This window comes from Rissa tridactyla, chromosome 1, assembly GCF_028500815.1.
Source record: "Rissa tridactyla isolate bRisTri1 chromosome 1, bRisTri1.patW.cur.20221130, whole genome shotgun sequence".
Taxonomy (NCBI): domain Eukaryota; kingdom Metazoa; phylum Chordata; class Aves; order Charadriiformes; family Laridae; genus Rissa; species Rissa tridactyla.
Genome location: NC_071466.1, coordinates 65,928,065 through 65,955,876, shown reverse-complemented (window position 1 = coordinate 65,955,876; position 27,812 = coordinate 65,928,065). Strand labels below are relative to the sequence as shown.

At 40.1% G+C, this 27,812-nt stretch overlaps 1 protein-coding gene across 2 annotated transcripts in view; it reads right to left on the bottom strand.

Annotated features, from left to right (window-relative positions):
• Positions 1–24,889, bottom strand: part of MYO16 (myosin XVI) — a 327,046-nt gene extending 302,157 nt beyond the window's left edge. For both annotated transcript variants that reach the window (XM_054193468.1, XM_054193479.1), the window contains exons 1-2: positions 24,506–24,889; positions 2,487–2,750 (exon numbers count right to left, since the gene is read on the bottom strand). In XM_054193468.1, coding sequence (XP_054049443.1) covers positions 2,487–2,750; positions 24,506–24,533 — 292 coding nt within the window. In that variant the 5' untranslated portion in view covers positions 24,534–24,889. The remainder of the gene's footprint in view (positions 1–2,486; positions 2,751–24,505) is intronic.
• Between the last annotated feature and the right edge of the window lie 2,923 nt (positions 24,890–27,812).

Sequence of the window (27,812 nt, the reverse complement as noted above, 5' to 3'; positions counted from 1 at the left end):
TCCTGGAGACCAGACATGGATTTATGGGAAGAAAGGAAGGCTGACAGGCTGCTAATACCTGTCTCCCACCTTTGTTTGCTTAACCCTGACTACAACCTCTTTCTCAGTCTCTCAGGCCGTTTTACCAAGAGCAGGGATCTGAAGAGATGGTGTGACATTTGAAGAGCCAGGAAATCTGTATTCATTCCAATCAACAGCCTTATACTGCAGTCATTTCTGCCTTAGGATCCAGTGAAGGGGAGGGTTCACATCTTCTTTTTCACACTAGAACTGTATTTATTCCAGATATAGTTGATGTGAAACTGCAGTGAGATGGAAGGTATCAGGATCCATCACAATTACCTTACCAGCTATATATACCTATCAGTAAATAGTGATGTGTAATATGAATGATAAATGTTGAGTAAATTACCAAAATACGAATAAACAAACAAGAGAAACAAGTAGTGCCAAAAGCCCAGCTTCCCCAACTGTATCTGTTCCAGTGGGATTACTTCACCCTATGTCTAGCCTGGCCTCATAGATCAAAAACCCATTACTGTTTGGATGCACTAGGTGTGCTTCCAGAGCACATCTTCCAGTTCAGTCTTGTCTGAAAGGAATCTAGTTTGCATACTGCATGAAGCACGACCAAACACAGTAAATGGATACGATACGTACTACAAAAGCATATGTCTAATTTGAACTGAAATCCTAATTTAGATATATTCACTAAAGACTCACAGCTGGATGTTCCACTCAGGAACAATTGTAGGAGAGTAGCTTTTACGTCTACGAGTTTCAATTGTATTATTTTTTTAATTGTTGTTTTTATTGGCTCACATGGTGACATTTCTTAGTATAGCGTTATTCAGCTCAAAGCAGACAGACTTTTAGCTAAAATCAGAACAGACAGGCACTTGCAGGTCCCCAAGCTGATTAAAGACAACAATCACACTTTTTCATAATCCTGTGAAAGGACCACAGGCATCATATTCGGGACAGTGTTGTTAGTCTTACTGGGGTTGTATGCGGGCTATTTGAACTCCTTGCTTCTGGGGACCTATTTTATCTGTTTCAAGCGCAGGACATCATCCCTGTTTTCCCCTCACCTTCCTTTCCTCTGCCTGAGGCATCATCCCTTTATGCTCATGCTATTTGGTCTCAGCAACTTTCTGTTCTGATTCAGGTGCAGCTCAAGGCCAAGTATGGGCAACACTAAAGACTCTTGATACCCCATCACCACTCCAATGAGCAAGCTACATTTCTTCGGCAAAAATGTCAAAAATAGCCTCAAGTACTTGACTTTTACAGAATGCTAAAAGTCATATCTGGTATTCTGTTTGGTTTTTAGAGAAAGTTGGGAGCTATGGGAACATGGAGGAAGATCTTTTCACTTATAATCCCTGTAGTTTTACACAGTAGGAGAGTGGAATGAAAGGTTGTGAATTCTATTTGTAACTTAGTTATAAATGATGCCTTGGGCACCCACTTGAAGAGGAGAGCTCTTTGATTCATTTCCTGTATAGATTTAAGTGTGTAGATAGAACATAGTGCTTATGTTCTATCATAAGCAATGACGGAACAAACGAACACCCATTAAAATGAAGATTCAGGAGTGAGTAAAAAACCCTCACCTAGTCAAACTGATAAAAATTAGGACAAACTTGCCAGTTCATTTGCGTGACGTGACTCTATTTCTGAGCCTCCTTTATGCAGGTAGTTTTGTGCTAATGTGATGATGAAGAGCTGACATAAAATCTGTTTGCAAAGGGGTTGCTAAAAGCATTGCATCAGTTCTTTTAGAATATAAGAAAAGAACTGAAAATATTCTTATAGAATATAAGAAAAGAACTGATGTATTCCTCTCACACAACCATATGGGGATTCCTAAGGACTTCTAAAACTTGAGAAATCCTTACTGCAAGGTTTGGTTCCCTTTTGAGGAATAAATTACAAAAATTCCTCAGACTACTATCGGTTGCACCAGGGATTCATGCAATGCCAGGAAGCAAAAAACCAGAACCCCTAAAATGTGGTTGCGTATTTCAAAAGGACATAAACATAATTTCGCAACCACAAAGACGACCCCACTATCTGGTGTGGCTACAGAACAACACCATCTTGTTACTTTAGCCAGGCCAGTGTCACTAATAGCAGCATTCATTACTCCAGATTTTGCCCAAAATTGAGAAATTAATTTTCAAAGTAACTTGTGTTAAATTCTATGGCTCATGTAGGTATATAAGAGGCCACCTGCAATGACGAACATAGTTCTTACTGGTTTAGAAATACATTAGTTTATACATATGTTAACCTCAGACTAAATTCATTACGTTTTTGAAGGTTTATTCTCGACGCCATATTCGTTTCAGTAACAAGCTATAATACGTTGTATGCAATACATGTCTGTATGTTCTATTGGGACAGTCACTTTATGATTACTGTCATTTAAAATTGTATTTTAACTACACAAAAAAAAAATGTAGTTCAACATTACTAAGTACCTTCTTTATCATCACGATGTATGATTGCATCCTGTATCATATCAGCAAGATTAAAACGGACTCGATGATTCTTCCCATGTTTCAGTTTTTTCACGTAGCCCTCCCGTTTCTGGAAAGCTTTTTCTCGTTCGTAGTAGGCCTTTATTTGGTCACAGCGCATCCGCTTCACCAGCCGCTGCCGCTGGCCGAGAGGGAGGGACTCCAGCAAGCACTGCTCAATTTCCATCTCATGGGACCGAAAAACATTACATAGCTGGAAACAGCCTGTAAGAAATTAAAGACAAATACATTTAGATCACGCAACAGCGTGTTTTCAAACGTGCCATGAAACCTCCATGAATTTTCTTGTTGGCCTTTCTAACCATGCGTAAGTCCATCATGTGAGTTCCTCCTACTTGACCAATGCTGACTATAGAGAGTATATATCATTATCATTTACTTTTTGGAAACAACACACGCAACAGCCTGCCCAGGGAGGTGGTTGAGTCACCATCCCTAGAGATATTTAAGAAACGTCTAGATTTGGCACTTCAGGGCATGCTCTAGTGGCAGAGATTGTAGGTTGGTTGGTTGTTGCGTGGGTTTTTTTGTTGTTTTTTTTTCTGCGTGTGTGTGTATGGTTGGCTTCGATGATCTCAAAGGTCCTTTCCAACCGTGAAGATTCTATGATTCTATGATAACTAATCCTATTAAATCACTGATGCATTTTTTAAAAGCTAACTCAGTTCATGTAAACAAATGTGAATAGAAAGAGGTCTAAAAGTTCAAATGTGAGACAAGCAAAATATCTAAATAATTCAATGTAATTCAGGTGGCTCGCATTTGCTTACAAACAAGAGACTATTATGCAGAGAAATGGCAGTCTGATGTCCGTGCTTCCTTTTTATTAATTTTCATCTTGCTTTACATTAGCAAATTCCTGTTACTCAGTGAGAAGAAAAATCATCATATCATAATTATAATGAGTTCATTAGCATGCAGTGGGTACTCAGGCAACTATCTTTTAAAAACATCAAAGTCATTTCAGATTCCTAACTATGTGTATGACTGGGTTTGGGTGGGGTTTTTTTTACATTGTATAGAGCCATCCAAATGGAATCTTCTAATGAAACTGTCAGATACTGAAATCTTTGCATGGAAACCAATGACAAATGTGTCTTTGATTCAGTTAATCCTAACGTTCATAGCACCACCTTTAAGTTGGATTGCTCTCCCGTTGTTACCGTTAAATGTGGTTTTTTAAGTGACATTGCAATAACAGCGATGTTCTTTTCCAGTATGTTCTTGTCATGGTTTAACCGCAGCTGGCAACAAGGACCATGTAGCTGCTCGCCCACTTTTCTTCCTACCCCCAAGAAGGGTAGGGAAAAGAGGGAGAAAAGGAGGGGAAAGGGAAAAAACCTCTTGGGTTGAGATAAAGACAGTTTAATAGAACAATAACAGAAAAGGAAAATAACAATAATAATAATAATGGTAAAAAAAATATAGAGGATGAAGTAAGACAACACAAGTTGCTCTCACCACTCAGGGATTGGTTGCCCAGCCTATTGGGAGCAGTGATTGTGGATCCCTCCCCCCGGCCAACCCCCATTTATATACTGAGCATGACATCTATGGTATCGAACATTCTACTGGCTAGCTTCTTCTGTCAGTGCTCCTCTCAGCTTCTATAGGAAGCATGAATGCTCAGACTTCTTCATATGGGAGCAAGGTGGCCAAATTTGTAATTTCTAAGAACTGCCAGCAGACAGATGAGAGAGGTTTTCTCTCCTTAGTTTGATGGTAGAGCTCTTGAAGGGGATGTGGACTCAAGTCACATTGGGCAGTTAAGAAATACAAAAATTAAGCACTACTGTGCAACTTTAATTAGGCCTGCTTTTGTATATCCATTTTGCTGTAATTACATCATCAAAGGACCCCTACCTCAACCAGGGCACTAACTGAGCAGTGCTGACTAAATGGCCACGTTGTTTTCTCCTTGTTGCTTGACATATGTCTAATCTACTGAATACCATTCAGACCCTTCTCTGAAGGCATAATTAATAATTTCCCAACAGGCTTTTGTAAAGCTCACATCATAGCACATAAATGCTTCACAAATATTTATTTATTTTCATAAAAAAAGAGGGATAAAAGGGCATTCTCATCTACATTACCTACTGAAGAACTGAAAGACAATTATTTTCTTTTAAAACCATTAATTTAGGATGTGTAACTCAAGAACTCTATATTCATTTCTTGAAGTTTTTTGTTTTGCTTTAAAGGCGTAGTATTCTATAAAATATTATGTATCATAATACCATAATAAAATGCTACCAAAGTGACAGTCATAGGTCTGCATGCCAATCACTCTATAATTTATATCTAATACATTATTTATTTGTTATATTATTTTCTATTTTTATATTATAAATTATATATTGTATTCTATTGTATATTCTATTATATATAATATGTACTCACTATGAATTAGAACCCAAGGCCTCAAACCAGAATTCCCAAAACTGAGGAGCATACATTTATGCAAAAAGTGCCCAGAGTGTTTTGTTGAGAAACTCCATGACAGATGCAGACACAAAATACAATTCTACAGGTCAAGTTCTGTCAGCTTATTTTAACATAGGCTACCCTTCCCCTCCCTATAATTTCTGTTCCTTTCTTAGCATGCTCTTCTAGTTAGAAGAAAATGAGCTGTCAAACTAAAAAACTGGAAACAAGTATTGGCCTGCATTAAGCCAAAACACAAACCCTTTCTTTTTTTCATGTCAAAAGCCAACAACTCCTTCTGTATAAACCAAAATTTTCCATTTGATCTTAAATGATATGTTTCATTTCTGAGCACAAGTCGGAAAAGACAAGGAAATGAAAGGGTAGCTCTGTAAAGCTGCAGAAGATGTAACTTTATTCCCTGCTTCAGTCCCAGTGTTCAGAGCATTCGATCAAACAGATCTGCACTCTGACCATCCTCAGCCCAAGGCAGTTTGTGACTCCATCTCCTTTCTGTCGTGATAGGACTGGGGAACGAGCAAGCTTCAAATCTTCCCTAGTAGAATTGTTCTGCTTTGTATAAAATATTACAGTACCTATGTCCTAATCCTACACAGTATTTTTGGCTTGTAAGTCTCTCAACTTATACCCTAACACTTCTAAATCTGGGTATAGTGCCCGCCAGCCAGGCTCGCAGCCTCAGGGAGAAAACCAGCTTGCTGTGTTAAACCATGTTGGACAATGCAGCTAAGAGTCCAGCTGAACAAGAGTTTTACCTCTGCTCTGTTCCTTCCTTCTCTTTTATGAAGTGAGGAAGGAGCAGCCGTGCACCGGGGCTCCGACAGGCAACAGCTGAAGTTGCTGTCTGTATCTGGAAAACTCAACTGGGAGTGAGAATTGTTGCTGTTGTTTTAGTCTTAGCTGTAAATCAGCACTGTTTGCTGACAACAGACTTTAATTGTATCTTTGTTTTTCCTCAGCTTAGCTCACGTGCAGCCTCTGCTCTGGGCTGGCAGTGTTCGCTGCCACATCACAACTGAGACTGGTGCAAGCTGTAGGACACCTTTGCTGTCACAGTGCTCTGCTCCTCCAGGGTAAGAAATCAACCAAATTAGCTTAATGTACTGGTCAAATAGAGCACAGCAAAGATGAGCTCACACAGCCAGATTCCAGCATCAGGAAGGATACGGCTGGCTTAGTTTCCCCTGCCTCTCCGCTGGGATGACTTTCAGCCTGCATGACTGCCGTCTATTTGCTCCATGAAGAATAGTGCTTGACTGCCAGAACTGGCCTCACATAGTGGTTTCCAGTGTGTGGCCAGAGTCAAACAATTTGGGCAGATTGAGAAGAGGACTCTTAATCCACTTGGTCACTGGTCTCAGCTATAAAGCAATGAGTTGCAGATGGGATTTTTTTTTCTCTCGGCATGTCTGGAACCTGATACATCCCAGATGAGATCAGTATCTGACTGGATATAATGGCTGCAGGTCAGCAGCCTCGTTAGGTTAAGCCTGGATTAAGCAACATAGTATAGATGCAGACAAGGCAAACTCTCTGAATAAATCTTTCAGATGTTCATCTTTAAGGCATGCAACGTTCAGTCCCAGTTTTTGAACCCTGCAGATCTCTGCTCTGACTGTGCTGGACTAGTGAAGCATGGGGAACCGCTGATGGCACAAGAGGCAGAGCTTCCTGGCTATCGCCCCGAGAGAGCTGGACTCAAACCCAGAAGGGTTATAGACATGCTTCTAGAGAAAATTTTGGGGATGACTTAGTGACACTTTGAGCAGGGGGTTAATAACCAACATCGGATCAGGTAACCGTGTCTTGTCCAGCAGTCTTGAAAATCTCCACCAATGGATTCTCCACGTTCTCTGAGTAACCTGTTCCAGTTACTACATTGCCTTCTATCAAAAACACCTTGTTGTTTTTTTTTATTTTTTGGCGGCCATAACTCCTTCTCACTACTGTCACTACAGAGAAGAGTTCAGCTTTGCCATTTCTGTAATTATCCTGGTAGCCTTCTGTTACCCTCACTCCACTTCCTCAATGTCCATCTCTCACTGGGCGGACCAAGACTACACACATACTTGCAGGTGCAGCTTCACTAGCCCCAAGTAGAAGTGCACAGTGACTTCCCTCAGTCTGCTGGCCGTTCTCCTCCTAATATAGCCCACTGTATGGTTCGCCTTATTTACAGCCAGTGTGCAGGGCTGGCTCCCTTTCAACTTTGTGTCTGCTGTAGCCCCTGCATCCTCTTCCACAGAGCTCCGGCTTAAGTCAGTCAGTTCCCAGCCTGTACCAACGCATAGGGTTAGTCTGTCTCAGGCACGAAAATATGCACTTCCCTTGTTGAACTGCCCGAAGTTTCCGTCAGCCCAATCCTCAGGATTAAGCTCTACCATTCAAACTATGCCAACCGCTCTGTCCTAACTGAGCATTGCCAACAGCAGCAACAGCTTCAGCTGTAAAGAAAACCCCCAGGAAAAAATAGCTGCTAAAATCCACAACTTTATTAGGCGGATGTAAACTGCTACTGTTTAGAGCCTGACAATTCAGCTACAGCCAGGCTTGAAAGAGAAGCTATTGCAGCCTCCTAAAGGGTAACGAGTGCAGCAGGTCTGTCCATCCTTTTCCATATATGACAAAAATGGAACAAACCACCACACTGAACTTGTACAAGAACCTTTTATGGGACCCATTCATACAGCAGAAGACATATGGAAACCATGATCTCAACCAGAGATGGTTTTGAGTATGCTAGTCAGGAGGCAGTGTGGCAACATGAGGAAGGGTTTGTGGGCAGGGAGAAAGATTGCCTTCTGTATGAATTTGCATAAAAGTTTGTATCTCATTATGTAAGATATCATATTTGAAGTTTTTTTCATATGTTTCTTGCCTCAGCGTATAACAAATTACAGTTATGTACAGCAATTTGATAAGGTCACTGTGACTGTCATGGTATATTGCACTGAATAACTCATTAGCAGTGTCTCCACCAGAACAGTGAAAAAGCTTACCAGGGCATTATGTATTTAATGAGATGCCCTGGACCAAAACGACTACAATAAACGTGATTGTCGGTATGTATCTGTTTTTAAGGTCTGTATCTTCTGTATAAATACACAATATAAAAACCTTTATGAAACACTGAAATATCAAAAATAGAGATCCTTTTATTATATCACATTGGTTATTAACTAGCACAGGACAAAGGAAGTCACTACCTCTGTAACTAACAGGAAAAAAAAAGTTTTGAGGATGCTTGCTAGTGTAGAGTTGCTTCACTGACTGGGTCCACCCTGAACCACTAGAGAAGAAACATTGCTAGAAAATAACCTGTTCATAAAATTGCAGTGATTTACTCACAATTGGACAGAGTGCCAACTGCATTACAGCACAAATTACGAGCTTGATCCTTCCTGTACAAACAAGAGATTTCTGAGTAAAAAGGAACTGCTTGCTTTGAATTGTCACTTGTTCTCACTGTGAAGGTGAGAGAAGGAATATTTTGTGGCAATACAAGCACAAGGTCCTGAACAACAGGAAGAGCTTGGGAAGGGTGATGGAACATAAACGGAGAGGAAGAATGCGATTGCTACAGGCATTTTCTTCCATCTCCTGCAGGAGATTTGAGCCCAAGAAACTTCACAGTATGTAGGAACATTTTTGCCTTACCCCTTTTTCAGAAACCGTGTTGATACAGCTTTCCTTTATATTTCCTGTTCTTATGGCTTTATGTCACTTGCTCTGGCGTTTAAATTGGGAGTCTAGTCACCCTAAAAAAATGCATCTCAGATGGTAACTCACATTGCTGGGCGCTGATTACGTTCCTATCTAATATGGATCGTGCCAGGAGGCATTTCCAAAATGTAAAGGTGAATGGCTACACACACGTTCACACAGGGACTACAAAAAAGTTTGCCACTGTGCTCATACGTATTGTATTTTGATTTCTCATGTGATATAAATATTTGCTGTTGTGACTCAAAGAAGTAACTACTCCTAGACCCCAGGAATACTGTGGTTTCAAAGTATGGCTAGTTAGAAACCTTGCTCTTCATTAAAGGCACACACAACACCAAACTGCTCACATTGCTTAACGCAGCAAGCACCTCAAATAAGGTGACACAGAATTATGGTGCATAATGCTTAAAACTACAATTATGGAAATACTAAGACACATGCTTACCTTTATTTATGTAAACATTCATGTTGATTTTTACGATATTTTAAACAATGAATAATTAAGCTTCTGGGTGTTTGAAGGACTATGGTCTTTACAGCATAGAAACAAAATATAGAAGGCTTAAATTAACCGGAAAAATGGCAATCTGAGATTCTGACAATGTATCTACTTGAGATTGCTACCTAAACAATATTCTTTAAGCATCCTAATCTCATTAAAGGAAAAAGGGTAAAAACTTCTCTGAAGCATACACAGTGTTTAGCATGGGTCCTCTGACACTTCAGCTCCAGTCTTGGTCTGCTCTTGCTAAAGGTCAGACCCTCTTCCTAACTACAATTAAACACCTACATTCTAATTTAGATACCCGAAATTGTCCTGAATTTCAGAAAGATAAAATATTTGAAAATTTCAACAACTTCAGTGAACTGTTAAATAGATTAGCATTCATTAAACAACAAAAAAAGCCATTTTTTAATAAATATTGTACTATCACATGACGCTTTTAAAGGTGGATAGCTAAACATATTCACAGTACTAACAATGATATGTGGGAAAAGCATGCAGTGAGCAGCGAGTCCTTTGGCACTTACAGACCAACACAGACGGACGGTGTAAATCAGTGCAGCTTCATCCAGTTCAAAATGCTGCATTAATTTACACCCCATGTTTGATAACAGAAAGCAGACCAGAAACTGGAGCAATGACCCTTTCAGTAATGCACTTTGCTGTTATACATAATGACTTTACTATACATGATGATTTTCTGCTACTAACAATGTATTTTATTATTTAAATTTATTATATTAAATTAGAAATAATATTTATTAGTATTTATGCAACTGAACTGAATTCCATATGAAATCAGTGATACCAATACAATAGCCTAACTAAAGTTATGGTGTTGGGACCACAGATCAATGCATTTTTTAGAGGTGCCCTCTTCAGAAATCAAAAGCTATTATGTATCGTCTACTGATCTTCCAGTTTCAAAAAGAAATACTTCTTACCCACAAAAGGGGCTAGATTAGTTTAAATCCATCTCAAATTGCAATGTTAAGGTCAGTATCAAAACACTTGGGTTTGAAAATCCTGTGTTCAGTGCAGGGAAAATTACTTACCATTTGAACAGCCTCTCCATTACGTTTATTAAGCTGCAACTGAAGCGTGGTGCTTGGAGCCACTTAGCCTGATTTTAACAGCTAAAGCGTTTCCATCAGGTCAGTAGCGCTCTGCTCACTGTAGCAATGGGCTTATTCCTTTCCTTTTTTTCTTGGTTCCCCTCCCCGCCCCACAAGCAGATAATCATGAGGGAGCAGTATAAATGTAAACTATTTACTTTGTAAAGAATGTAAATTATTCAATTAATGCCAAGTCTTCTGAGAATAAATGACACTGCAGTAAAGGAGCTGATGTGCTTCTCCTGTTATTGGCTCCACAGAGCTTCTTTTGGGTGTAATTACAAAGTTAGGGTTCTTAAATGACATGATATCCAAAGCTTCCTCGTTTTCTGCTTAACACCCAACTCTGTCTTTGCTGAAGAGCAATCCTGAGCGCATTCAAGCAACCGTCCTCTTACAATACCCCACTCCTGTATGCTGCTCTTCAAGAGCCTTTCGATGTGACTAGACTGGTAAGCAGGAGCTGCAATCAATTTCCAGCTTGATACCACGGAAAAGTTACTTATCAGACACTATTAATCAACTCTACAGGCTTTCTAATAGACTCTATTATCTATCTATCAGCAATTCAGTGAAGTTACAGTGGCATTCTCTAAAAATTTATTATATTTGAATCAAAGAATCAACCAGTTTGGGATCTTGCTTTCATAGTGATAGAAGAGAGCCTGAATAAAAACAAACCAAATAAAACAGAGGGCTCTGCTTTGTCATTTGTGATTTATGTCATGTAGTAGTCTGTAACATATGGATATTTTATGTTCTAAGTAAAAGTCATTAACTGTGTGCCGGCCTATTCCATAAATGCAGCAAAAGTGCCTGCCCATGCATTGCCCTTCAGTGTAATAAAACAAAGGTTTCAAATCCATATGTAAGGGGTTCTTCCCATGTTTTAGAAAAAAATATCTTTATTATTTTCTTTTGCCTGTCTTGAAGCACAGGGAAGTCACAGGTCTGAATAGTCTGAGAGGAGCTGTGTATATCCCAGAGCAGCAGTCCTCATCTGTGGATCACACCGGGAAACTACATGAATGCAAGCAAAATGGATAGACACCATCTGCTTGAGCTCATACCCTTTCTTTTGGTAAAGCTGCTGTCTCCGGATCCTCTCTCTGCTGCTGTCATCCTTCTATACACCCTTGGAGGATGAGACAAAGGTGCAGTCTGGATTCCCACAAACCACAGTATACCTCAAGTAAGCTCTCCCGCAAACGCCAGAAACTTTTGTGAGACAAACTAAAACACCATTGTCTGCTCTGGAGCACTGGAGTTTCCAACTGGAAAGACTGCAGACTCTCAGAGATGAGTAAAACACATGCACCTTCTCATACAATATTCCAGATAATTGATCTTTTAGGAGATCAAAGTCTGTCCTCAAGCTGGATTTAGGGCTGTATTGTAGCAACTCCGAATAACGACTGTCCAGACAATAGGCTGAAACACTACCTACTGTTCTTCCCAACTTTAAGGAAGGCTTCTGAGCAATTGGTCCATGAAACTTGGGATCCAGTATCCCCTTACTAAAAAGAAAAAAAATAATGTTGGTTTTGGATTCCTCTATTCTAGTACATAAAAGATGGGCAGGAAGCAATCTCTGGCTCGCCAGTTAAGTGTTACATACTGGCTCATGTTCACGTGGTAAAGGTTCATGCAAAACAAATGAAACATATCTAGACTGCATAGCATATGGTCCTAATTCTCCTGTGATTATCATGCTGTGCTGTTGTGCTGTAAAACAGAATTATCTTTTTTTGTGGCTTCTAAATTCACAGTGTCTAAAGTGGAGACTGCACCTTAACATAGCAGAAAGGAATTTTACAATGTAAGAACAAAGGTGTTTGTATACGTTCTAGTAAGGGGCAGGAGAGTATGTGTAGGCAGGGAACAGTATTTGAGTCTACAATGCCTTTTGAAATAGATGGAAGATTTGACAGGGCACAGAGCACATAATCTGTGGGAATTTCATCCACCCTATCTATTGGGAGAGGTCTCTAGATATTGTCCATAGCCTTTGCCATAGAGAGGGGTAGTGGGAACTCTTCAAAACCGAGCCAGCGAGCTAAATAACTATCCTATAGACCATCGGAGGTCCAATGCCTTTTCCTCTTTTTTATGAAGTGTAGACAGACCCTTTGAAGCTTTCCCTACAAATGCTGTCTGGCCACCTTATCTTTATTTCTGCTTGCAGTGAGGTAAGTGGTGCAAAGGGCAATTCTGCATGGCGATGCATTTCACCCAAGAAGGAACGTACTTAACAGTAGGTTTAAATTTCCTTGTGACATACTTGAGACTACTTGGTATCTTCTGTGACAAGAGATTCCATGTCTATTAAGCTAACCCCGATACCCATGTACCAGAAAAGCAAGATTATCATTTCTAACCATAATGAAATATTTGTACAACATTCCTAGGCAATGTAGTACCAAGCACTGCTCACCTGTCATGATTAACCTGGTTTTGAAACATTTTCTTGAAACTGGGTAACAGGTTTGGAAATTATGATGGGAAGAAAAAAAGAAAAACTAAAAGATGCACACACGTTCGCAAGTAACATCAACATGCAGACTTTGTCTCCTTAGGAAAATCAAAGCAAAATATGCTTAGATGTTTCACAAAGATTAACAATATTATTCCTAAAGCAGCTACTTTTAATTCTTTTTTTAAGAAAGTCCCCATGTCAGGATCGGAAGAGAGAGTTTAAATTAATCAGAAAGCAACAGTCATCTGATTCAAACTGTCTGCACTAACACATTTTTTAAGATATATCTATAAATATGCAAGTTAGAAGAAAAACTAAATTGGCTGTTTGAGCTAACACTTACAATCTTTTGTTCACTTTTGGATCTCTGAATTTACGTCACTCATTATTTGGGACTTCCAGAAGCAAGCAATGTATACTTGTTAGATTAATATAAAGCACTTAAGGCTTGTCACTCACAAAGCCTTTGAGAGAATAACATCAACATACTTGGTTATATTTTAATAATCTCAATTTCTATAAATCACACCAACAGGAAGTAAAACTCCAGAAGCTCCAAATCAGAAGACCCAATGAGAGCAAAGATGATCTGGGCTTGCCAGATTACAATAAAAAGACAAGAACGAAGAGATGAGAAGTCCTCTAGAAAAAAAAAAAAAAAATCTCCTTTTAGTCCTTAAACAAACCTGGCTGTCTTTATTTGCCTGCAATGCAAAACTTACGAAGTTGCAACTAAGCTGTGAAGATAAGAGTTATTTCCTCACCGTGCAGTAAATGGAGATGTAATAATACATTCATCTCTAGTCCACACTTTCAGATACAGGACAGAGAGGAGGGGAGGACGTGCATCTGGGAATGGATGCACTGGAAAATTCTGCCTGCCATCACGGTACAATATAAAGGGCTTGTTACTCAGACCAAGGACACTCAGATCGCAAGTGATGAAAAACACTAAGACTGTTGCTGGTACTTGTAAATCTGCAATTTTGAAGGGTGTATTAACATAGGTGCACAGTGAGAGGAAGCTAAAAAATTACAGTTGCTATGCCTCAAAGGTACTGAGAAAGCTGAACAGCAGCAAAACCAACCATTTTACTGTAAATTATCTGAACAAAGAAACAAAAAAACAGACTGTTTCAAAACCTGGGGCAGTTCTTTCATCACAGACTTTCTCAGATATAACTATTTAGGCTGCAAATATGCCAGGGATCAAGAGGCATACAATATATGAGAATTACAGAAAACACAGGAGAAAAACACATAAAACAAAATTTGCAAAAGCCTGCATGCAGCAAAAATTAGTTTTAAAAAGGAAAAAAAAAAGAAAAAGGTACATGTGGATCAAAACAAAGAGGATATTCAGTACCATACATCAAGTTGTCAAAAGCCAAAAGGGAAACAGTGGTTCGTAGACCTAACCATAAGGACTGGAAAGCGCACAGGAAAGGAAATCCTGTGCCAAGTGGACTGTGGTTCTACATGCAATCTAATCATTTACAGAGATTACTGTAAAGTAAAAGCAGATGGAAAGCTAGTTTGCAGCACAGTGGAGCTAACAAAAATTCTGCAGCAGAGCTAATATGTGGGCCTTTGGTCACTGCTCAGTGTACATCAAGGGACTGCCATCTCAGTTTTCAAATAGCAAAAGGATTGGAAACAGGCCCTCCTCCTTTCTGCAGAAAAGGCAACTTATCTGGAATATTGCATTCAATTCTAGACAGTCAAATTGGAGCAGTTCAAAAGAAACCACCACAAATGGTTCAGGGGCCTGAGGGACTGATTTATGAGGAAAGATGAAAAGAATTAAATATGCATAGCTTAGCTAAGCAGTGACTAAGGAGAGACAAGTTAACAGAAATTTGAAGGGTGAAAGGGAAAAAGAAAGGTTAGATAGCATAAAAAGGAGGGGAATTTGGAACAAGAAAATGAATTTAATATAGTGTAAATTTCGGCAGAGTACCAAGATAAAAATAACACACATGGATGAGATTAACAGGCAAAACTGCAAGCTTCCTTGTTTGGTATACTGGGTGAAAAGCCGCACAAAGGCCCGAAGGTGGGCACAGCAGTCCAATGTTTCTGGCACTCAGGGCAGCTGGCTCGTTTGGCACCTCCAGATGCCCTGCAAAGTTCTGTAAAGTCAACCCTCCAGTAAAGTGGAGAAGCAACCCAGGAAACTTTCTGGTATGTAGAGCTACACCACCGGCACCTGAAAGACTTCCCTCCCTTACTCCGGGGGGATAGTTACTGGGTACGTCCCAGCTAAGCCTGGGCTATGGTTAGAATAGCCAGGACAGTTGCAGGTCTGAGCTGGATCTCCAGGGATAAGTGAAAATGAAAGCGGGCTGAGCAGCTGTCCTGACAACAGAGTTTACAATAGTCTGTCAAGGTCACCTTCCACATCTACCATCCAGCATTATACCCGTGGTCACATAATACTACAGTACACCTGCACTGGCACATACAACATAAAGAAAAGAAGTGCAGAGAATCACTGTCAAACTTGCTTGTGAACACGCACAGCAATACCACTTCTGAGTTAAGTTAAAACGGGGAAATCCGCTTGATCATTTGTCTGAAGGAGAGGAAGAAGAACAAGAAAGAGGAAGAAGCAGCAGCTGAACAGCTCCATCTTATCTGACAAACTGAAAAAAAGCACAGTGTCAATGGATGGGCTCCTAGCTACATGAAACGTCAGGTTTCTTCACTGAGGAAATAACAAGACAAACATGAAAAATGCTTCAAAGTTATTGAAGAAACTGAAGTAGAAATCAAGAAATTACTATTGCAGCTCCAACCCTATTGCTTAGCAGACAGAAAAAGTGTCTTTCAAAGACTCAATAAATCTACATATTAATTGGTGATCAGGAGGAATTACCTATGTCATTTACATTGCCTTAAGAGCTTTACTTTTCACAACTGCCTATATGATTTACACATACCACCTCTGTAACTAACACCATTAGTGCTGCAGCTAACAAAATCAAATAATTGTGCCCAAAGAAAAGCACCTGAAAAACAAGGTATTCATTTCATCTGCAATCTCAACTTAAAATTTCTCCTGTTTCACATAAACTGCGTGCTGAGTAACAGATAAATTTTTTCACCTATTTTCTGAGAGCCTCCTGCAATAAGCTACTTAAAGACAACTATACTACTCTTTCCCCAAAGACTGAAAAAAGAGGAAATTTCCACATGCCTGCCTCTCTCCTTCCTTCTCCTCAGCTTAGATGTCAACAGTTACAAAACTTTTACAGGAGAAATCTTTGATTCCTTATATAGTAAAAGGATCACATTTGAAAGCCACCAATTAGTTTTCAAAATATGACCTTAGTAAATCGCTCTGTTTTCTGTAGATGTCTTTACAAGGTCCTATACATATTTTATATGTCATGCTTCATAACAGGATTTGCACTGAATGGGACCACAGCAGGACCCCACCAGCCTGAGGTGGTATGGCCCAGATCTATTGCCTGTCTACATGCTCTGAATATCACTTCGACCTCTTCTGGAAAGTCATAGTGCTTAGAGAGACATTCATAATAGGCCAAAGATATCAGACTCCGTGTTTTCCTTCTTCCCAAGAATAACATTTTCTGTTTTAAAATCAACTATGAAGTAAAAGACAGTAAAGCACACTTTCAAGTAGAAACCCTACAGGAACATCTGTATTCTAGCTGGGTAAAAACCTAATAATAAACGACCAAATGCTCTTCCACTTCTGTGATGTGCCCTCCTGTCCACACTCCTTGCCTTTCTTACTGGCCAAATAGAGATTAAAATGGACTACGTCCCAGCTCTCTGAATGGCCTTACAGATGGGGCAACTTATCAGGGATAGTCGTCTTTCAGTGTACAAGAATGGCACTGGCAAGGAAAATAGATTTGGCGATACTACTTGCATTTGTGTTTCTGCAGGTTACAGCAGACTGACCTGTGTCGTCTGTCACCTGAGGGTACGTCCAGTGGTCAAAATACTAGAACTTGAAGGTTTCCTTTAGCAGGTCTTATTTTGCTGTTGTTTGCACTGAAGGCAGTTGCTTGATAGCAAACAAATGGTAAATACACCTTTTGATAAACAATCAAACAATATTTTTTTTTTTAATTTGGTGATGCTCCTTTATTATTAAAAACTTTGCATTAGGACAACCCTTTATTTGTTCCCAATCAAACTAAACTTCTCTTGACTTAGTTGTTCTCCATTTGTTTGAGAACAAATTAGAATTACTTCAACTTAAGATTTTATTTGCTTTAAAATAACTATGTTTATGGTACTGGCTGATGAAAAGCTGGACATGAGCCAACAGTGTGCGCTTGCAGCCCAGAAAGCCAATTGCGTCCTGGGCTGCATCAAAAGAACTGTGGCCAGCAGATCCAGAGAGGTGATTCTGCCCCTCTACTCTGCTCTGGTGAGACCCCACCTGGAGTACTGTGTCCAGCTCTGGAACCCTCAGCACAAGAAGGACATGGACCTGTTGGAGCGGGTCCAGAGGAGGGCCACGAAGATGCTCTGAGGGCTGAAGCACCTCTCCTATGAAGACAGGCTGAGAGAGTTGGGGTTGTTCAGCCTGGAGAAGAGAAGGCTCTGGGGAGACCTTATAGCAGCCTTCCAGTACCTGAAGGGGGCCTACAGGAGAGATGGGGAGGGGCTGCTTGCAAGGGCATGTAGTGATAGGACAAGGGGCAATGGTTTTAAACTAGAGCGGGGTAGGTTTAAATTAGACATTAGAGAAGAAGTTCTTTACAGTGAGGGTGGTGAGGCACTGGAACAGGTTGCCCAGAGAGGTGGTGGAGGCCCCATCCCTGGAGACATTCAAGGCCAGGCTTGATGAGGCTCTGAGCAACCTGATCTAGTTGAAGATGTCCCTGCTTACTGCAGGGGGGTTGGACTGGATGACCTTTCAAGGTCCCTTCCAACCCAACACATTCTGTGATTCTATACCATGGCAATTTTGATGCGTATATTAATTTCATTATCTACAAGTATTTTCTCCTTGGTTTTACAACTTACCAACTGTGCAAAATTTACCACAATGCAGTATACTAATTTGTCTGAAATGAGAAAGTAAAGGAATTATTATTTGGATGAAGAAGTTACTTCAGGAGTGAAAATAAGTTCCTTAGCCTCAAAATTTTGACAAACTTTGTGGGGAAAAGTGGCTCTATCACTACAATTTCACATTTAGAAATAGCAAGGTTTGGTTTAGTTTTAGGTTTTTTTTTTTTGCTGTTCTCTGTTCTTGCAGCAATCTTAAAAATGTAATATCAGAATCCTGAAGCTTCATGCATGCTGTGCCAATACAGTGAGAAAATATGATACTTTGACCTTTACAATCTTCTTTCATCTTATTTTCAGGGTGGCTAGATTTCTTTGCTGTCTGCAGAATCATTATATTAGAAGAAAAAAGCATTCCAAATACCAAAAATATAAGAGATTTCTTAATAATTTCCTTACAAGTTCACAGTAAAGTTCTCCACAGAAAATGCGGCTGCTTCTCTCTCATGACAGACTTTTTACAGTGGGAAACAAAATGATGACATCAAAATTATTTTTGGGATGACTGTAATTTCCATTAAAAATACTATAAATAGAATTTATTTCTAGTTGAATATGAAGTTGGAAAACTTGTAGCCTTCAATTATCTGAGTTAATATTGCTACTCTTGCTGTTATTTCAAACTGTATTTTTTCAACTACCAATTTAATACAACTTAATACAACCTGATCTTAATACAACTTCCAAATGTTATTCTAAGCAGTTGTTACTGTTAGGAAAGTTTTATTTACTTGGAGGCACACTTGACAAATTATTAGATAACCAGTACTAGGAAGTTCAAAGATAATTGGGCTATTGCCAGCCTAAAATACATTTTTCTAAATATCACTTTCTTTGTCTCGATACAGGTATTAAATTAAAGGTTCTTTTTACCTCTTTCCTGGTGTCATGATTTCTAACTTTTTGACATTTAGGCAATGTAGAAAATTAGTTTAAATTGAAAAAATAACGTTGAGTTTCTGTCATTGTCACATGAACCCATGAACTGGAGAATAAAAATAAATAAATACATCTAGTATCTTAAGCTGGTACAGAAGTACTACCCTTCATATGTTGTAAATAATTTCCTTTTTTTTCCCGTTGGCCTGCACCTATCCTGTGATTACAGTAAGAGAGACAGAGACACAAAGAACTTAACAGAGGCAAAAATGTTCTAGCTGTGGCTCCACTTGTATCGAGGTTTGTACGATAAAAAACCATTTATTCTTGACTGCAGAATTAAAAAGTAGTTTTACCTAATTTTTCAGATACCCTTTATGACACCTGAACTATCATACTGCCTGAACTTTTTTTTAAAAAAATCTGCATTGTATATCACTAATACATCATACTCCGATTCAGTCTGTCAAAATGGAATAAGAAATACTGTGTATTGTATTAGCGTTCCTCTTCTGTATTTTACAGTATAAGCTTCTCAAATAAATACCTTTCATCGAAATCTCTTTATTCCCCCAGAATTGCTTTATGCATCTTCACAGTATCTGAAAACTCCTAAGCAGTGGCTCGTCACACACAGCTGCTCCACTCGCTCCTTCTGGACTCCCGGGGAAGATGACCCCTGCCTCTTCCTCCCAGTCTCATTTTAAGCAGGCAGGGTCTCTCAGTCATGCTAGGCATCTCATTTCAGTAATGATCTTAACCTTATGCCATAGGTCACAGTGTCATAAAAGCACATACAAAGAAAAGGAAGTTTTCCCTGCAGCCATGTTGCACTTAGCTCTCTTATTGCAGAAATAAACCATCACGCGAGAGTTAGCTGACACCATCATGAAATATCAACCTAAATTAAAGGGATGGCTGTTAAATAGGGACTGGTGCAGACATCCTGCTTATATCTACATCTCTCCTTCCTACCACCCGTGTAATTTTTCCTTGAGCTCCTCATCAGTAGCAGAGGACGTTCAAGAGGACATGAGAAGTCTCTGGCCGCCACAAAATGGACTAAATAAATGAATACCACCTCCTGTCCAGCCCCGGAAGAGAAGAAAACCTGTTCATGGGAAGAAGAAAACACTTTGAAGATTTTGCTAATTCTCTCGCCTCACTAACCGTCCAGTGTGACAGAGCACCTGTGTGTCACCTTTACTTGGGTCATCACACATCCTGCACATGCCGCCATAGAGGCAAAGGGTTCCTCTGTCACAGACCAACTAGGGGTCTCCAATTTTTCTTTTCGGGCTCCTCTTTTTATTCACTCTAAACTACCACAACTCACTCTACTGAAACACAGATGAAATTTTCACAGGCTGTCTCACAGTAAGAAAGCTGACACAAAGGTATCACATGTTTTACCCACAGTATTGCCTCTTCATCCACGGGAGAATCGAACCCCCATCCTCTGTAAACTAAAACTAATGTATCGCGTCACATCTTCCTCCACCCCTTTCCAAGCTGCATAAAGGTCAGGTAGAGCAATCGCTGTGGCACACGGCCGGAGGAGCCTCAGAAGACTCTGGATGATGTCAGAATGGCTGAATCCCTTGGCAAAAGCTCACAGACTGAATTTAAAGTGCTAAACGAGAGTTTGGGACGATACACCACTTTCCCCTGTGTCCTGGAACGTGCTAATGCAGTCTGTCCCATAACCCTGGTGAAAAGACACCGTGACACCCTGGTGACAGACACCACCATGGGTGAAACGCTCATCCAACTATGTTGAGAGTTCTAGTGGCTAATAATTATATTGAAACAGAAAATGCACTGAAATGGCAAGCTACGGAAAAAGTGGGGTAAAATTAAATAAAACAGAAATAATAACAATAATCCACAGAATTTACACTACTTTCATTCATAAACATGACGGTAAATTTATTACCAAATACCCTGTGGATTAGTGTGAAAAATACTCAAGATGACATCTGTAAGGACATTACTGCTGGCGTCAGCCTTTCAAGGCAAAGTATACTTTCAACCTGGTCTAGTGGGAGGTGTCCCTGCCCATGGCACGGGTGGTTGGACTAGATGATCTTTAAGGTCCCTTCCAACTCTAACCATTCTGTGATTCTCTAAACATTCTATATGATTAAGGTCTATGTCATTGCAGACTAAAGTCAAGGCAATTTTTTTTAATATAAGGAAACACCCTTGTAGTATATGGATTTTTTAAAAACTATGATTAGGAGGCAGTGAAAAGAAGGAATAAATCAGTACAGACTACAAGATATCTGAAGAGGATATAGCAAAATTTAAAGGCCAAATCTTTCAGTTCACTTCTACTGTAATTCATTTTCTTCGCAGGCAATCGTTGCCATGTATTCAGATGCTGAATGTAATAAGGGGTAGATGTTGGAGAGAATTATTGTATTTCTTATGTATCTTGTTTCAAATCCTGAATTAATTCACCAATAAACATCTAATTAGTATTTCCATCACAGATCTCTGTAAGTATTGGTCTGTAACAAAGCACAATTCAGTGTTTCAAATTCATACAAAGGAGACAAAAGAATTGAAAACAGAAATAATCCAGAAAGTATGGAAGTAGGATCTGATGTTCAGATTTGATGATCCTAATATTTGGATAAATGCACTTGGCTCAGACTTTCAGCTGGCACGACTATAACTCCTTACCAAGGTTTTAATTCTGTTTGCATTTATGCACCTCTACAGCATTTGCAGTGGAAGTCACACTCTCATTCAGTAATTAAATTCAGTAATGAATTCAAGCCTCCTGACCAAAGTACTGTTTTTCTTAGTTACCTTTGCAGATCCCTCAGATGAAGTCCAGAGCACAGGTGGAAACACACAGCCGTAACATGTAAATGATGATATTCATGTCGTAACTGGATATACAAGGGAGAGAAGATAACAGCGAGGTGCTGCCTAATTTGCAAAATTATGTTCATTTGTACAGTCTGTCACACAAATCATCGAGATAAAATGGTACCCAGCAGCTGGCAGATAACATGTGGTACTCTCCTACGTACCACTGTTCTCTCTTCTAAATAGCTGACGCTAGCTGATTGCCAAGGAGCAGCGACTGGCACAGACAGGGATGGCTCTCGGGAGCAACCATGCTTGGCTGCAAAAAGGAGATGGGCACTAGTAGTGACAACACGAGCTGCTCAAACAGGCACACACGCGTACAGCCTGTGTTTTAAATGCTGCAGGTGCCAGCTGAAGACAACACGACGGCGGCATCGCAGGCCTTATTCCAGAGTACTACTGGGATGAAAGACCTCACTGGGCATGGCCCCAACCAATCTGGTCTGACCACACAGCTGCCCCTGCTTACAGCAGGAGGATGGACTAGAGACCTCCCAAGGCTGGATCTTGAAAGACCCTACGACAAGATGGTGACAGTATGTCTCATTTTCACCACCTCCTAGTGGGAGCAGCGCCCGGAAAAAAAGCAAGAAGATTGGTAAAATTGTACTAATGCAGTAGGAGAATAGCCGTAGCCCTTCTCAGCTCAGATCTCCACACTTAATCTCTGTAGATTAAAAAAACAAAGTGCAAACACACACAAAAGTCACGCATACAGTGCTACAGTTCATAAAATACTAGCTTTAAAGTGCCATTAATTTATATCTTTTAGATACTTTCCCTCACCCCAAAGCAGACCAAGAGGCAGTGCTCTGCAAACACACTTCCTCTGGTTCAATGTCTTTTCCTTCTGACACAGAAATCATCAGTGAAATGGACTAAAAGCAAAGCACGGTGTGAAGAGTCACGTCCCAACCCCTGTGAGGTTCAGCTGCTCTCAGCAGATCTCCGAACATCGCTGGTGCTGTCACCCTGCCCGCAGCCCTGGCCCATACTTGATCCCAGCTCGCTGCCAAACACAAACATCAGCAACACTATTGGCATATTAAGTCAAACGTTAATGCTCAGGGGAGGATCACAGAGGAAATGTTTCTCCTTCTCTAATGACAGGTGGAGATGGAAGCACATTTGCCAGTTCTGTAGGGAGAAGCACAGGCAGTAAAAAGCCCTTCTGGCAGGCTCCAGCCAGCACACATTGTCTTCTAAAGCACACTATTTGGAAGGAAAAATGCTATGTGCTAAAATACACTGATTTAGTGAGAAATCACTAATTACAAAATTCCAAATTTGGAAAAGAGGAAACAAATACTGCCAAAACTAATGCCGTACAGTCACATTTCCCTCTGCTGTGTTTTTGTCCTTCATCCCTGCCCTCTAACCAATTCAACGAACACCCCAAGTAGTCGTCATTCCTTTTAATGAGAGAACCTCACGGTCATCCTCATCTCTTTCCAATTAACGACCTTGTAGTTTCATTGTAGTGTTACATGTTTAATATGCTATTGAACACACACACCCATATACATTTCCTACAGTTCCACTTTAAGAAAGAATTTCCAAAGTGAATAAAGACTGAACAATACTTTTCTGACATCTTCAAGATAGTTACTATGCTGCAAACTCCTCATTTGCATTTGTCAAATCGCATTACAGGCTCGAAGACTTATTCCTAGAATGCACCTTTAAAACTATGCAGTAAAACTAATCTGTGCTTCTTTGCATGAACAGGGAATTTAGGCTTGTAACTCCCTCCAGTTTTAAAAGCAGTTCTATACACAAGTGCCATTGAATCCAGACAAGAGGAAACCCTCATAAATTATTTGTCCTTGAATTACTAAAATACTTCCAGGGCACCTTAATTTCATATTAAAACATCAAAGAACCCGATTACTCGTTTCTTGAGTGTAACACAGTGCTTTTAAAATAGTTTCAGAAATGTCCTTGGTACACTTAAGTCATCAAAGACCACAATCTGGGCAGAAAACCTTTTACAGCGATCTGCTATTTGTCATGTAAAAACAGTGACATAATCACTACAAGTCTGAAGTTTTCCAAGTCCTGCAGTAAAAAATACCCATGGCTAACAAACTACTACTGGCTGTCCAAAACAAGTATCTAAGCAATTATTCATTTATCTGATGTAAAACCAGCAATTTCCACTCAAACCCTGGATGCTTTAAAGGGCAAAACCAAAAAGCTCAAAAAAAGGTGCAGCTAGGAAGACGAGCAGCCTTGATAGGCAGATCAAAAAAAAAAAAAAATGCTGCTAGGAATTTGCTCTGCATTGAATCAATACATCGAGCATAGATCCTAATTTCAGCCTTTAAGGAGGCAGCTTGCATGATTCAAGGTTAAAAGTTCATTATTAATTTTTAAGCCTGTCACACCAAACAGGCAAATATTCTGATAAGGAGGGGATATAAGCATTAGATCTACAACAGATGATGAGATGTGCTTATAATTATGAAGCTATTCTCATTTGTATTACCCTTGTAAAGCTTAAGAGCCATGTCTGAGTTTGTCCTTATAGGCGTCTTTAACACAATGCTATGCGTGACATGTTCCTTGGGTTTGGATATGATTTTCTTCGGTAACTAATTTAAACAAAAGTTTAAAAAGCTGATCGGTATGAACTTCAGAATGAGAGCTTTATCACACACACACAATGAAGTTGCCTCTGAACAGAGGAGAAAAAGAAACGCTGTGCTCTGCCTGCATATTCACATGCAAAGTAACAACTCCCCTTCCCCACTGACTACCACGTTGACATCATGCAGCATCTGCCTTCGACTTTTTGCATATGCATTCAAAAGACACACCTCAGAAAATAAAACGACAGTTTTAAAATCAAAATAACCGTTTTGTTACTTACAGCATTTGATAAAATGGTAATGAGACATTCTTTCATCTCAGGCTGTAGTCTTGCTACAGGTTTCGGCATTCTCTTCTGCTACAACTGTCGTGTCCAGAAAATGCATTATTTAGAGCCCTTCCTCAGGTATCCAGTATACCTCAGAATACATTATTTAACGTAGTTTCTGTTCCAGGATCTTGCAGAGGCTTCCAAGTCATCCTCACCCGACTGCCAGAGTTATGGTAAACCTCTGTGCGTCTTGAACCATGACTACTGCACGTGCTATTGTAGCACAATTGATTGACACCGCTCCTAATCCCACATCCCCAGGAATAGAAAGATTTAATTGGTGTGCACTTGCAGCCACATTCTTCCAGCGCTGAGGTGTGCTGCTGCACTGCGGCTCTCACAGTCCTGCCAGTTAATGGCTTTTCAATAGCTTTCAAATGGCAGCAAACTAAGCTTGATGAGTGGGCTCGAATGAAATAGCGGAACAAGGGATCTTAAATTTTATTTGTGCATGTTGTTCGTGTGCCAACTGTGACCAGATTCTTAGCTGGTACTAAAACAGGATTATTTTTAGTTGCCACCAGTTGCTGTGTGAATAGGAAATTGATACAGGTTGCCAAAAATAACCACCTTTTAGCATCACAGATCATTTTTCAGTTTGTTGTAAGGTAAAAAATCAGGATAGAGCTCACAGCCATGTTCACACTCTCCTGGTTTATGCACGGGTTCATTGAAATTGAGCTAAGAAACATGCTTGTGTGTACATTCCTTGATATGTTCTTGTTTTGTCATTTCTTTGTACTGCATTGCATCTTTTTCACAGATGGAATATTTGTGTCAGAAGAAAGAAACTGCAAGCTCTGCACGGTTTATAACATGATTATGTGTGTGTTATCTAATGATATTTTAATCACTGATTGTAAGACGAAATGCCTAAGGAAATGTAGCACTAAGAACAAGTCCATACAATTATTTATCAGACCACAGAATAAGTCAATGTATACTGACGCGTTACCCGGTTTCTGATTAAGGGCACACAAAAGGCAGACCTGCATTGTATTTTAAACACCCAGGCTGCATCACCCTCTGAGCACAATCCCTGCATTACTTTTCCAAGAACGGTCAGTCACCCAGGCATTTGGTTACTACTTCTTCCGGAAACCTGCAGCAGAACTACAGTAAAATATTTTTATAAAATCAAATAATAATTTAAGATAACTGTGCTCAGAGATTTACATTTGCTTACCATGTGCCATGCTTACCACAGTCATCACTTCACTGAGAGCTCTTGGAAAGGGAAACTGATAGCCTGGCCATACTTAAATCTTTTATTCCTCTGAAAGGTTCTTACCTACTATTTTGTATACATACCATTTTTAACAGCTACAAAGTGTTAAAGGGACTACAAAGGGAAAAGGGTCTCACTCATTAGTGAGGATTACTAATTCAGATTCTATTAACTATTCTGCAAAGTTCCCACAAGAACGGAAAGATGTATATTCAGAGGCTTCCAGTGATCCATTAGCAAAACCCTTAGGTGAAATCTCTCAGCTCCTAAGAGCCACATATTTCAAATCTGGTTTTAGGTATAATATGCACAACAATAGGTTTGCAGAACTAATTAGTTAGGTAGTGGTTTTTTTTCCTGAAAACATCATTTTTCAAAAGAAAGAGAAAAAAAATATCAAGAAATAACCAGGGAAATAAGGATAAACTATATAAAACACAATACAGTAATTACATTACCATGGAAACTTTTTACTGGAAAGATCAGAAGTCCAAAGTAATTAAATCTATCCAGACTTTCTTTCACACCTATACTACACCAGACCATTTTGGGCCATATGGCTTATAAAATAAACATACACAGTGTTTTAAGAGGCAATGTTAGTCATAGTTCATGAGCAAGTGTCAAGTAATCTGACAAAAAGCCCTTTGAGCAATACTTTTTGGCGGAGACATTCCTGACAGGTTCATCTCTGGTGGTACTGTCAGGCAGATAGACTGCCATGTCCAATAACATCACACTTCCACCAACCACGCTGGCTAAAACTGGGAGGACTCTCGTTAAACACTGGTGTATAGGAGCAATGGACAAAGGATGATTTTCTGAAGACAGAGCTAAAAGGAAAACGTAACATTTCTGATTTTGGCTTGAACAAAATGTAGAGAAAAAAAGTATTTGGGTCTGTCTCATTTCAGATCGTAATATATGTGTTTATCTGTTGAATTGCCATAGTGAAAATTTAGGATGGTGGAACTTGGTAACATTTATGTGATGGGTTAGACTGCGTACTCTACCCTGCAAGCAACGGGAAAGAATTCAACAAGGCCAAGTGCAAGGTCCTGCACTTGGGTTGGGGCAACCCCCAGTATCAGTACAGGCTGGGAGATGAAGGGATTGAGAGAAGCCCTGCCCAGAACAACCTGGGGGTACTGGTGGATGAAAGGCCCAACTTGAGCCGACAATGTGTGCTTGCAGCCCAGAAAGTCAACCGCATCCTGGGCTGCATCAAAAGAAGCGTGGCCAGAAGGTCGAGGGAGGTGATTCTGCCCCTCTACTCTGCTCTGGTGAGACCCCACCGGGAGTACTGCGTCCAGCTCTGGAGACCTCAGCACAGGAAAAATATGGACCTGTTGGAGCTGGTCCAAAGGAGGGCCATAAAACTGATCAGAGGGATGGAAAAACTCTCCTATGAAGAAAGGCTGAGAGAGTTGGGATTGTTCAGCCTGGAGAAGAGAAGGCTCCGGGGAGACCTTACTGCAGCTTTCCATATTTAAGGAAAGATGGGGACAAACTTTTTAGTAGCACCTGTTGCGATAGGAGAAGGGGTAATGTTTTTAAACCAAAAGAGGGTAGATTTAGACTAGATAGAAGGAAGAAATTTTTTATTTTGAGGGTGGTGAAACACTGGAACAGGTTGCCCAGAGAGGTTGTAGATGCCCCACCCCTGGAAACATTCCAGGTCAGGTTGGACGGGGCTCTGAGCAACCTGATCTAGTTGAAGATGTCCCAGCTCATTGCAGGGGGCTTGGACTAGATGACCCTTAAAGATGTCTTCCAACCCAAACTATTCTATGATTCTGTAGTCCCTTACAGAGAGTATCAAGGTACAGGGCAGCCTCTTGAATGCTGCAAGCCATTCACTTCATGTTTACATCAGACGAACTGGGAACAGAGATGCTGTCTATAGGGTCAACACGTCTTCGACGACTTCTCTCCTAATATGCCCTAGTCCGTGTAAGCAAGGAAGCAAGTGGGACTGTTTGACAAGGGAGGGTCTGCAAGGCTACGCCGTAACTGGGGCCTTTTAGC